This window comes from Panthera leo, chromosome B4, assembly GCF_018350215.1.
Source record: "Panthera leo isolate Ple1 chromosome B4, P.leo_Ple1_pat1.1, whole genome shotgun sequence".
NCBI lineage: Eukaryota > Metazoa > Chordata > Mammalia > Carnivora > Felidae > Panthera > Panthera leo.
Genome location: NC_056685.1, coordinates 37,150,539 through 37,163,893, shown reverse-complemented (window position 1 = coordinate 37,163,893; position 13,355 = coordinate 37,150,539). Strand labels below are relative to the sequence as shown.

The 13,355-nt window shown below is 51.9% G+C and overlaps 1 protein-coding gene across 2 annotated transcripts in view; it reads left to right on the top strand.

Annotated features, from left to right (window-relative positions):
* IQSEC3 (IQ motif and Sec7 domain ArfGEF 3) overlaps positions 1 to 13,355 on the top strand; it is a 103,423-nt gene that overhangs the window by 56,545 nt on the left and 33,523 nt on the right. The window contains exons 4-5 of one of the 2 annotated variants that reach the window (XM_042948390.1): positions 9,236 to 10,365; positions 12,378 to 12,539. In XM_042948390.1, the coding sequence (XP_042804324.1) occupies positions 9,236 to 10,365; positions 12,378 to 12,539 (1,292 nt within the window). Of the gene's footprint in view, positions 1 to 9,235; positions 10,366 to 12,377; positions 12,540 to 13,355 lie in introns of those variants that run through there. The other variant, XM_042948391.1, reaches the window with a different exon arrangement.

The following is a 13,355-nucleotide window of genomic DNA, read 5'->3' as shown; positions in this document are numbered from 1 at the left end:
TAGTAGACACCATTCTGAGAGATGGGTTTGCATGTCAAGCCAGCAGGGGTGGGGCAGGAAAGTTGAGGGTGTGACAGGCACCTTTATGCTGAGTGAATGCAGCTTCAGGGAATAGCGCATCTCCTCTGGCTCATGTATCTCTCTAGGCCAAGCATAAGCTGGGGGCAGAAGGAAGAGGGCAAAAAGTGAGGGGGCTAGAGAAAAGTGATTAAAAACACGACACACGTTTATAAGAGACTGAGCTCAACTCCTGTCTCTTCTGCAAATGAACTGTGTGATCTTGAACAAGTTGCTTAGATTCTCCAGGCCTCAGTTGTCTCTTAACTCTTTGGGGCTTCATACACGCTGTTCTCTGTGCCTCTACCACTAACGTTCCTGCTCCCCCCCTCACTTGGCACTCAGCCTCAATTTGTTCTCCCTCCTCCTCCCTGGCAGCTTTCCCTGCCCTCCCAAAGCTGCATTGGATGCCCCTTCCCAGAAATCCCCTAGTACCTAGGGGGTACTGTCATTGCCCTTCAGCCCTGTATCATCATTCCCTGTTGACTTGACACCTCCTAAAAGGCAGGGCCCATAACTCATTATTCATCATTATATCCCCATCATTATATCATGCCTGACACTGTCCCTGGCATGAAGAAGATATGCTCAGGGCTGGAAAGGGGAAAATACTAAATTAGTGACCTGAAGGGGGAGAGGCGAATGAAGCCTGGGTCCCGGACCTGACTTTGCTATAGGTTTCTTTAAGATCTAGGATTTAGTATCTGATTCTGTCATCTCCACCAGTTGTGCAAATCCTATAGTACTTACACTAGAAAGATCTTGGGCAATCATTATCTCCCCAGTCCACCAACCTGCCAGGCCTGCTCCATCAGCCAGTCCAGAATCTCAGGCACTGCCTGTGGCTCCTTTCTGTCCCCACACCCCTCCCCCCCCCCAAGATCTGCTCCATCCCCAAGCCCACTGATGCTACTTCTTAACTATTTCCCAAATTCTACCCTCTCCTGCCAACCCCACTGCCCCCACCCCAAGCTAGGCCACCATCACTTCTCACCTGAGCCCCTGGGGAAACCCCCACAGGTTCCCCTACTTAGAGCTGTGCCTCTCCTAACCTGATCTCCACCCTGTAGCTGAGCCCTCTTTATAGACAGCACATCAGATGATGGTATTTTGCTGTGTGAAAGCCTTCCATGGCTCCTCACTGTGTGTAGGACAGATTTCTCCTGGTTCTTCTACCATCTGACACAACCCCACATCCTGCCCCACTGCCATGCAGTGTTCCTGCCATCCCCACTCACCTTTCTCCAGATCTCTGTGCTATGGTTTGCCTCTGGGCCTTGCCATATTTTATTTCTTCTGCTGGGAATACTCACCACCTGTCCGCCATCACACTTCATCTGGGTGATCTCTACTCATACTTCATGTCTCAGGTCAGCATCCCCAAGCCTGGGTGTGTGCTTTTACTGCGTGCTCCACTGCTGACTCCATGCCATCTGGTAGCTGTCCCACTCGTACAGGCAAGGACTATGTCATTCTCAGGGCTGTCACACAGTTGAGCGGATTGTGCACAGAATACCTTCGGAGCAGCCAGTTACTTCATGGTCTGTGTGAGGAGTGAGCACTCCCTAGGGTTCTGTGTTAGGTGATAATGCTACTCTTGCTCACCTTTGTTTCCCCACACAGCACAGTCCCTGGTGCCTAGGACATGCTCTGTACTGGGGGAAAACATGAGAGAAAGAAAGAAAGAAAGAAAGAAAGAAAGAAAGAAAGAAAGAAAGAAACCTGCCTCTGGGTTTCCCTGTTCTCCCAGCCCCCAGGGCCTCGTCCCACAATCACAGTGGGAAAAAGTGCCAGCTTCTCTGGGACAGCTTTTCCATCCTCCATTCCCTCTGCCCTCAGCTCCCTCACTTCATCTCACAGTGAGCCCGGGGCTACAACCTAGGGGGACAAGGAGGGAGCATGTAGATTCCTTTGGAGGATTCTTTAGAAAAGTGGTGTGGCAAGGATACATAGGGCACCCGAGTGGTTTCCAAATTCATTCAGGTTCTCTAGGGAGTTTGTATCCTGTTCTGTGCCACCGTTGAGGAGCAGCCCACTGGAGCTCATGTGGGATGTCCAAATGGCATCACTGTGTATGCTGTCCAAGCCAGGGGACCATGCAGCTACGGTCAGTAGCATCCAGGCCCTGCCCCCCACCCAAGTCAGGTCCTGGGTGGAAACTATGTTCTCTTTTTGGAGAGCAGACCCTTCCACAACAGATCTCCCATACCTAAGCCTCAGGGTCCAGCCTCACCAGGGGATACCTTCAAGGGGAGAGATTAGGGTTAGGGTTAGGGTTAGGGTGGCCATGTTTCCAATTCTCTGGGTCTCAGTTTCTTCACCTGTGAAATGAGGGATTGTACCAGAATATCTAAGGCTCCTTTCTCCTCTGAAGGCAAGAATCCCACCAGGGCATGGAGGGCACCTGAGGACCAACCCCCAGAGCATGATGGTGAAGGCAATGCTCATCAAGGATAGTCCTGTTCACTTGCATCCGGTTCAGGGAACAGAATTGCATTGCTGTTCTGTGCAAGGCTTGGGACACCACAATACAAAAGACACAGGCACAGTTGTCAGGGAGCACATTCCAGAGATGGGCACTGACTTGTAACCAGTACTAGCTAGCACTAATAGCATTAACTATGTGCCAGACATTTTCCATGCAATATCTCCCCAGACCTGCATAATATCCCCGTGAGCTAGGTACTACTACTATCTCCATTTTAAGAATGAGAAAATCACGGCTTAGCAATATTAAGTAACCTGCCCAAAGACACATCCCTAGGTGTGCATTCCTGGTGCAGCCAAGACTGGGACTCCACAGTCCTTGATTTTATCCAGAGTCTTCCACAGCCTCCTCATCCCAGTGAAGGGGTAGGTTCCAAGGAAGCAGTGCACAGGGTTCTGTGGGAGCACTGGAGACAGCAAGAAGCCCAACCCGGGGTTCAAATCAGGCTCCCCGCAGCAGCTCTACCTGAGACAGTCTCTGTGATCCAGGAGTAGCTGAGCCGTCATACCCCCCTACCCCTAGCTGGCTGTAGTCAGAAGAGGTTCCCAAGAGCATCCCTGCTCTTAGGCAGGCCTCAGTGCCCTGCTGTGTTGAATGCTTGCTGTATTTTGGACAGTTGGACAGGGAGGTGGGCACACAGGGAAGACGCGGGGCTCACAGCCTGCCCAGTGCAGGCCGGCTTCCCTTGGGGCGGCCCTTAGCATCTCCAAGCTCCTCTCTCCCTACCCTAGACTGTCTGCTCCTAAGCCTCATGTAAGGCTTCCCTTGCCAAGTTCTGCAGCCTCATTCCATGTAATGCTTTAACATTCTCAGCTGGGAAATCTTGGATCAAAGGAAATCCTTGCTCACATGTGAAAGCCACCCCCACCCCGGCCTGGCTCCCTCATTCCCCAGCACTGCAGCCCCCCAGCTAGCTGCTCTTCCTCCCTCACCCTGACTTGGCGACCATCTCTCAGCGGCCCTTCTCAGGCTCAGCTGCTGCAGCAACCTGAAAAGAGGGAGCATGTTCTAATTAACACTGAGAGGCTCGTTAGGCAGACAGAGCCCCCCGAGCCCCCCTCCACTGCTTCTTCTGGCAGAAGCAGAGAGATTGCTCTCTTGGGAGGAAGCGAGGCTACAATTACCCATGATTCATGGGGTTTAGGGAGAAGTGAGATGAGCTGTTCTTAGGCCTGTGGGCCCAAAGACCCCTCCCCACCCTGGGGACCACCCTCCCCCCATATCCAACTCTCTTAGCTCTCTGACCTGGTCTTGGTTAAGAAAAGGGTTAGGGGCGCCTGGGTGGCTCAGTCGGTTGGGCGGCCGACTTCGGCTCAAGTCATGATCTCGCGGTCCGTGAGTTCAAGCCCCGCGTCAGGCTCTGTGCTGACAGCTCAGAGCCTTGAGCCTGTTTTGGATTCTGTGTCTCCCTCTCTCTGACCCTCCCCCGTTCATGCTCTGTCTCTCTCTGTCTGAAAAATAAACGTTGAAAAAAAAAAAAAAAGAAAGAAAAGGGTTAGGGTTGTTGGGAGGGCCAGGCTGGGTGGACAGAACTGACCTGGGACGCTGCCAAGTTCCCGAGCCCTGTGGGAGGGAAATTGTATATGTATGTGTCTGAGAGAGTTGTGGGGGAGGGGGAGGATGGAGCATTTGACTCCAAGCCCGGATCCGGAAGAGAGCCTAGATTTTTATTTGCCCTGGGACATAGGACAGAGTTCAGTTTAGTTCATGTCTGCAAACATTTATTAAGCCCTAACCATGGCTCTGGCTCAACACTGGGCACCAAGAATGTAGAGACAGATAATACCATCCTTCCTGTAAGGTACAGTCCATGGGAATACAGAGAGCATGGAGGGTGGCTGCGAAGGATGGAAAGAAACAGTGGGGGACAGTGCAGGCTGGGGTTGCAGCAGGCACGAGGCTGGAATAAATGGGAGATGGTTGTGTTAAATGCACTGGAACAAATGGAGAAGATCCAACAACTGAATTCAAATATCATAGTGAGCACTTGGTCCTTGCCAGGCTCTGGGCTAGGTGCTGTCCATAGATCAGGGGCCTCGAATAACTGATGCTCTGTTGGAGTCAGGATAGGGGGTGTGGAGAGAAGGAAGGGTGGGTTAGTTAAATATCACAAAGATTAGTGGAGAAAACTGGGCATCCAAGACAAGTGAGAAACAACGTTCTCCACAGGCACCTAAAGTGGTAAGATCCCTGTCTGGTTGGGGAACTGAGGAGGCTTCACAGAGGATGCCCATTTGAGGCAGGTCCTGAAGAAAGGAGAGAACATCATGGGCTGAAGGACAAGGCTGAGCAAATGCTCAGAGCAGGAAAGCCTAGTGTGGGCTGGGGGAGGAGCAGGGGTCGAGCCAGCATGTACAGAGGCTTGGTGTAGTAGTAGAAAACGGGAGGTAGGCTGAGGCCAGATTGCTCAGGGTCAGAAGGCCAGCAGGAAGCATTTATATACTTATTTGGGGCAATGCTCTCAAGCAGCTGAACGTCTGTATTCACATCTGCTCCTCAAGAGCCTTCATCAGGGTAATGTAGTGTAGGATGGATGGTGGGTGTGAGAAGGGAGCAGGGAGGCAGTGGGGAGGCTGCCAGGGTGGTCCAAGTGGGGAGTCGAAGAGAGCCCCATGTGGCAACAGTTTGGTGGAAAGGTCAGGATGATGCAAAAGGTTTTGGGGGTGGGGCAGGTTGTGGAATAAAGGCTTGGAGGCTGACAAATGCAGAAGGTGGGCAAAGGAGGATGCATGGACAAATACAAGGTTCCCAGACTGGATAGCATAACAGCCAAAGTGCTGTAAGGTAAATAAAGAAATCATTGAGAGCTGATTCGGGGAGGTGGGGCAAGGCAGTGGCTTTGTATAGGTGAACAGAGGGATCTAGGATCAAGCTTAGGAATTGAAATTTGAGAGTCATTCACCGAATCATCATTGTCATCAAATAGCTACCACTTACTGCACACTGATTATGTGACAAGTTCATATGAAATGATTCAATTCTCATAACAAGCTACAGAGTCTGCAGGATTAGCTTCATAACAGATAAGAAAACTGAGAGTTGGAGATGTTAGGAAACTTGTCCAAGGCCAACCAGCAGAGAAGAAGCAGATCTGGGGCTGATTATCTCCCCTAAGGCTTGTTCATCAGCCGATTAAAGTACAGTGAAGTTATGATAGTGGACAAGGTTCTCACACAGGAGGTGAGAAGATACTAGCCTGCAGGACAACTGTAGAGTTGCCACAAAGGCTCTGCCGGAGATAGTTTCCCTCTTAATTAGTTGTTAATTATCAGCTACTGGAGGCTGCTCTAATGACCTCCAATGTAAAAGTCATGGAAGATGTCCAGAAGTGCATGGGAAAATAATTCAAATGTCTCTGCAGAATGGAAGATGGCACTCATATGACTTGTAACTGGCATGCTTAAGGATTTTGAGGTCAGAATATAGTATGGAAGTGCTGTATGGAAGCAGGCAAACCAAGGTAGACTGGGTCATGAGAGCCGAGGTCCGAGTTTCAAGGTGATAAAAATACGAAGAGCTGCAGAAAAGAGGGAGGAGGAAGGTTGAGGATGGACCCTCAGGTTTCATGAAGAAAGGTCTCTGGTTACCTTCATAAGAGTCATTTTAGAAAACCAGTGGGAGCAGAAGACTGATGCTGGGGGCTCAGGGCATATAAACTTGGATCAGCCATTTGCCATTTGCTCATGGAGTGAGGCAGAGGGTGTAGACTAGTGTTCCAAGAGGTTTGGTGGAAAACAGAAAGAAAGATATTGGGCTAGTGCCCCAGAGCTGGGGAGTCAAGAGGAGTTATGATTTAGCCTGGGGAGATCTGAGAGGGTCTGTAGGCAGGTGGAAAGGGGCCAGTGACACAGTGGAGTTTGGAAACACAAGTGAAATGCATCCGCTCCAGGAAAAGAAAGTTATGGGTTAGTTAGGGTGGTTTTTGAGAGTCACAAAGATAACTTTGCAATTAAGTCTTTAATCCATTCAATAAATATTCCTTGAAGGCCTCCTATGTGCTGAGCATTCTCCAAGCACTGGGGATAAAGCAGTAAACATGGCAAAGTCTCTGCCTTCATGGGACTTACAGTATAGTGGAAGATTTGATGAACCAGATTCAAGATATTTAAAATCTTGTTTTCTTCTCTGCTTGGGTGACACTGGGGACATTGGCTAGTAGAAGTCTCCTAGGGTTAGTTCAGCCAGCCTTCTGCCTCCAGATAGGATGATACTGTGCCAGGGGGATAGACATCTTTACCATTCTGGAAACATTTCAGGCAATGGGATTTCATACCTTCCCTCTGTTGCCAATGGCATCTCATAACCTGAAGAGAATGCTTTTGGGTCTAAGGTTTCCCTTGAAATGTGAATAGGCCAGGTGGGAAAAAAATATGAATTCCTCCCTGGTGTCAGTTTCTCATGGGACTTGAGGAGGGATAAGAGTGTGACAGAAATTGACGGAAGGAGAAAGTTAAGTGGTCAGTTTCCCTCACTCTCTATAACTTCCCCCTTGGAGTGCTCTCCTGCCTAGTCAAGGCCAATCTCCATTCCAGACCTCAGGGAGCCTGGCAGGGTTCTGCAGGGAGACTGAGCTGAGCTCTCTCCCCTCTGACATGATTTCTGCAAAAGCAGTGATGAAATGCCTCTGAGATGTCAGAAATTTCTATGTTTCTCTGGAGATCCTGGGTACGTGATAAAACCCCATAGGCAGAATCCTGATGGTCCCCCAGATTCCTGATGCCCCTCTCCGAGATTCTTGCCCCCTGATGTGCACATCCTGTATTGTTCCCTTCCCTTGAGTGGGGATGGGACTAGGGGGTATAATAGGATATCACTCTGTCATTAGGTTACCATGCAGTTGACCTTGACCAAATCCAAAGGAAATCATTCTGGGTGGCCTGACCTAATCAGGTGAACCCTTTAAAAGGAGGTGAAGCCTCAGAGCCACTCCTCTGGTTGGCCCTGAATGGCCAAACTACTGTGTGGCCAGGAACAGCAGGCATCTGTAAGTGAGGACCTCAGTCTTAGAATCTCAGGAAACTGAACTCTGCCAACAGCAATGAGCTTGAAAGAGGACCCTGAACCTTGTGTGAGACTGCAGTCCCAGCTGACATTTGATTTTTTCCAGGTGAGATCTCAAGCACAGAACCCAGTTGAGCCATGCCCAGACTACTAATGTACAGAACTATGAAAAAATAAGTGGGTATTGTTTTAAGCTGCTGAGCTTGTGATAATTTGTTATGCAGCTATAGCTAACTAATACACTTGGTGTGAGTTTTAAGAGTACCTTGAAAGCCCTTTAATATGAGGATCATGAAGACATTCTGCTTAAGGCCTTGTACCTTGTGACATGCAAACCCTTCTGAGGGGAGCCATACAGGAGGCCTTATTGGCCACTTAAACCTCAATAAGCTGAAGTTTCCCAACTATCTTCCAAGAGGACAGCTGGATTTGGGAAGAGAGACAGCATAATGCCACTAGGTTTGGGGTTGGGAAGGGCCCTGAATGGCAAGACGGAAGAGCTGAAGGCAAGATTGAGGTCATCTCCTTTTACCTGGGATTGTCCCTGGGTTTGGGGTTGTATCTATGAGATTTTCTGGTCTAGAAGGGTGCCTCTGCTGGTCCAGCAGTGGGGGGCACCCACAGGGAAGGAGCCCAGGAAATTGTTGGCATTGTGAGAGGCAGTCACTCCAGCTGCCGTCCCTGGTGAGCCTCCTTCAACAGGAGGCAGGTTGAAGCATGGTACTGAGGGACAAAATTAGCCTTTCTATCTGTCCCATTCCATGACCCTGGGAAACATGGTGAAATATTATTGGTTGCTCATATCTCATCTAGTTAGCATCTACTATGTGCCAGCCCTAAGGCTGGGTGCTAGGAACACAGCGTTAATCAAACCCCAGTCCCAACCGTTATGATGATCCCAGGGTCGGGGATTTCCACAATGCACTGATGTGAATGCTGAGGAAGAAAGCAGGTGAACAAGGTGTAGCAGCGAGTTGGGGTTTTTTTTAGCATTTCTTTTTAATTTTTAATTTTGTATTATTTTATTATTTTAAATGTACACACAAGTAGAAAGAATACTGTAGTAAACTCCCAGATAACTACCATTAACATTGTGTCATCTAACAGTTCCATTTTTTTTTGATGAAGTATTTTAATACAAATTCAAGATAACATGTGTGTCACCCATAAGTGTTTCCATACGCATCTCTGATATGAGCATTTAAAAATGACTACCACAGGGGCTCCTGGGTGGCTCAGTCAGTTAAGCCTTTGACTTTGGCTCAGGTCATGATCTCACAGCTCACGAGTTTGAGCCCCGCCTCAGGCTCTGTACTGACAGCTCAGAGCCTGAAGGCAGCTTCGGCTTGTCTCCCTCTCTCTCTGCTTTCCCCATGCGTTCTCTCTCTCTCTCTTTCTCTCTCCCTCAAAAATAAATAAACATTTAAAAAAGTAAATTAAAAAAAATAAGTAACCACCACAACAAGCAGAAGTAACACACCTGTCCCCTGCCCCCAGGACATGGCCAATCCCTGGAAGCCAGTCCCACATCCTACCTCTCTAGGAATCTTGGCAAGTATCCATGACACGCTGGGAGTTCTCAGACTTGGCCCCTCCGTACCCGCCAGCTGTGCACTGCCGGGCCCCGCCAAAGCTTAGTCGGTGACTCCCAGTCCTAACTGCGCTCTTCCTCTTTGGTTCTTTTCGCAGATTGAAATGCTAGAACACAAGTACGGGGGCCACCTTGTGTCCCGGCGCGCCGCTTGCACCATCCAAACCGCCTTCCGCCAGTACCAGCTCAGCAAGAACTTTGAGAAGATCCGCAACTCCCTCCTGGAGAGCCGCCTGCCGCGGCGGATCTCCCTGCGCAAGGTGCGTGCGCCCATGGCCGAGAGCCTGGCGGCCGAGAAGGCGCTCATGGAGGGCTACGGCCTCATGGGGCTGCCGCTGGTGCGCTCGCCCTCCCTGCCGCCCACCTTCGCGGGCACGCTCACCGAGCTGGAGGACTCCTTCACCGAGCAGGTGCAGTCCCTGGCCAAGTCCATCGACGACGCCCTGAGCACCTGGAGCCTCAAGACCATGTGCTCCCTGCAAGAGAGCGGCGCTTACCAACTCCACCAGGCCCTGCACGCGGGCGCGGGGCCACCGGGCCTGGAGGCCGAGATGCGGGAGCTCAATAGCGCCCGCCCGGCGCCCGGGGAAGAGGCCGCCGAGGTCGCCGGCCTGCCCCAGGGCCACAGCAGCACCCTCATGATGGCTTTCCGGGATGTCACCGTGCAGATCGCCAACCAGAACATCTCTGTCTCCTCCGCCACGGCTCTGTCGGTGGCCAACTGCTTGGGCGCGCAGACCGCCCAGGCCCCGGCAGAGCCCGCGGCGGCGGGCAAAGCGGAGCAGGGCGAAGCCCCGGGGCAGGAGCCCCCCGAGGCCCCCACCGCGGGTCAGGGGGGTGCTCCCGCCGAGAACACGGGCGCAGAGGCCGGAGCCAGCGCCGCCTTGGGCGCGCACCCACCTGGGGCTGCCCAGGCCGTGGTGGAGGGGGCCGCGGTAGCCGTCTCGGAGGCAGAGGCAGAGGAGGAGGAGGCCGGGGAGGCGGGGAAGGAGACGGAGGCCGAGGCCGGCGACAACTCGGAGCAGCTGAGTAGCAGCAGCACGTCCACCAAGTCGGCCAAGTCGGGCTCGGAAGCATCGGCCTCAGCCTCCAAGGAGGCCCTGCAGGCCATGATCCTGAGCCTGCCGCGCTACCACTGCGAGAACCCCGCCAGCTGCAAGTCGCCCACGCTCTCCACAGACACGCTGCGCAAAAGGCTCTATCGCATCGGCCTCAACCTCTTCAACATGTGAGTGAGCACCGGCCCTGGAGCTCAAGGGACTCCCAGGCCGCAAAGGAGAGGCGGGGGCGGGGGCGGGAGGGGGAGGACCTGTAAAGGTGAGCAGGGAGCCAGGTAATTGTCCTCATCCTCCCAGTTCCCTCCCCTCACGTGGCGTTTGTGTGCCGTGCCTGCTCCTTGAGACACTGTGTAGGAATACACGTTCTATTTTCCATTGTCACAGATGTATTTTAAGGATTAGGGACAAAACGACACATCAAGCCCCGTGCTTTCACCACTATTACTGCTTACGATGAAGCTAGGACTTGAAAAGCGAGAGAATTTAAAAAAAAATACAGTATTCAGTGAATAATAGTACCGGTCGTATGAGGATTGAGCAGAAATCATTCAGGTAGGACCGGAGTTAGGGAAACAGCATTATCTTCTGGGGATGATGTCAAGGAGACAGGAGAGGATGGGCGAGGAGGCAGTGACCAAAGGCCAGTGGGGTGGGAGAGGAGAGACCTAGAATAAGGAATACAGATTAAAGGCAGGAGAGGGACATGGATAAAAGGGGGAGACAAGGAAGCTGGGGTGAAGCAAACAGAGGGGGGACAGAAAGAGAACAGGAGAACGGAAGCAGAAAAATGGCATCCCCAGCCAGACACCCAGTCAAAACTGTCCTAGCAACTAGAATGTATACAGCTGGTGGCAAGCACATGTTGCTCCCATGGAAGCCTCAAGTATAGGTTCACTCATCTCCACCCTCCATTCACCCCTTCCTTCAGAGCCCTGAGCCAGGAAATAGAACACCCCTTCCAGCCACATGGACGTGCATCTATTCACTCAGCTGTTATCTATTGAGTACCATGATATGGCGACCACAAAGACAGATAGGACGCATCCCCCAGTCTCAAGAAGCTTGTATTCTAGAGGGAATAGCGCCCGTTCATGGCTCACCTTGCATAAGACATCTTGCTAACTTCTGAACAATATCTACAGGTAGCATTACTGTGCCATCTTATAGAAAAGAAACAGGCTCACACAGGTCAGGCGAGTTGCACACGGTGACAGTGACGTAGCCGGTGAGCTTCAGGCCGGTCTGGCTGCTGGTCCATCGTTCTTTCCTCCAAGTCAGGCTGCCCCCTGGTGAACCCAGCCCCCACCCTCACACCTCCACAGCACGACTTCTGCGTGCACGCTCACACGCACACAGATAACTGCGACCCCTCAAGATAGTGCTTCTCAAACTATCTGTGGTGAAGGACCAGTTTGGGTTTTTACCTGACATATTGTGGGCTGATACTTCTGTAAAATGCAATAAAAATGAACTGCTAGAAAAACAATCACATGCTTGGTTATCCTGAAAATGTCAAAGTGCTATAAAAGGTTCTAAATGCTTACCCTCTCTCTCTGTACTTGTCTTCTCCTGAACCAATAAGACACAGTTCAGGGAACAGCATGGATGTGCAGACCACACTGTGAGTACATTTGCCTGAAGACATGGCACCCACACCCACATGTAGAGACTGGAGCCTGAGAAAGTAAATGGTGGAGAGCAGGAGTCTATGGACACTATGGACAGTGTGGTAGGAGAGCTCACCTCAGTCCCTCAGTCTCACCCTCCTTCCAGATTCCAGGCTGGGAACTGAGTATAGACAACAGAATACAGACAGGGAGGAAGGGCTTTGGTGGCAGGACTCAGGGCCCTCAGGGAACACAGAAGAACACCTCTCCACCTGTTCTGGAATTCACTCATTTTGGCCAAACCTCCTCCAACCCCTTCCCTCCCCATGCTACCTTCACTCCTGGGTGTGTGTGTGTGTGGGGGGGGGGGGGCGGTGTGCAGGAAGGTGAGGCTCTGGAGAGAGGTGCTTTGGATCCAGAGCCCCTCTGCAGTGGAAGGAATCCTAGCATTTCATAGGAATTCTTCCCAGAAACCTCCAGGCACCTTTATGGGCTCCATGGGCTGGAAGAAAGTAGTCATGGATGCCCTTGGCTCACTCTCTACTCCTTCTTCCCACCTCTACCCGCACCCCTAGAAACCCGGACAAAGGCATCCAGTTCCTGATCTCCCGAGGCTTCATCCCTGACACCCCCATTGGAGTGGCCCACTTCCTGCTCCAGCGCAAGGGCCTCAGCCGGCAGATGATCGGGGAGTTCCTGGGCAACAGCAAGAAGCAGTTCAACCGCGATGTGCTGGAGTGAGTGCCCCTCTCCCTGGCCCATCCACCTAGGGTCCCCTAGGATGCAGGGGAGTGAGCAGGACCCCTGGAGTCTTGGCCCAATCTTGACCAGCCTCTGTTTCCCCCTCCAAAGTCCTGTAGACATTTACTGAGCGCCCTCTGGCAGGGTACCATTGAAGGAACCAGGGGTACAGGAATGGTCAAAGGAGACAAAAAGGCCTCCCTCCCTGCTACCCTCAGGCGGCAAGAGAATGAGTCTGGAAAAGAAGGGGACTATGTCTGCACTGGGGCCATCTCTGCCTGGTGAAAGGCCTCAGCCCACCCTCTAGCGGGCATCTGCCCCGCCTCCAAGCCCCCAGAGGCTGGTCTGCTCCCCACATGGACTCAGTGTCATATTGGTGGAGGCAAACAGGAGGCAGAAAAAAGAAGTTAGACTGAGGGTTTTTAGAGCAAGAAATAGAGTGATTCTGTAAAGATATATTTACCACCAAGATCAATAGATGGGGGCAGGATGAGGGGACTGCTGCGTTCAGCTTTGTTCATGTGGAGGCTTGAGCACATGAGAGTCTCTTCACACTCGCCACCCCGGGAGCCACAGGGCATGGGGTGGCATCCCTGGGGCCTTGGAGCCACCTCTCCCTGGCAAAGAGAGGGTGAGGCCCCATGAAGCCTGATCCAGTCTCCTTAAGCTCACTTCCTTCTTGAAGGTCACCATGATGTAAGAAGCCCCCCCGCCCCGCCCCACTTCCCCCCTCTCTCTTGGGTAGTCAGCAGAAGTGTTTCCTCAGAAGTATTCCTGAGAGACCTCTTTCCTTTGTACTTGCTCTCAGAACA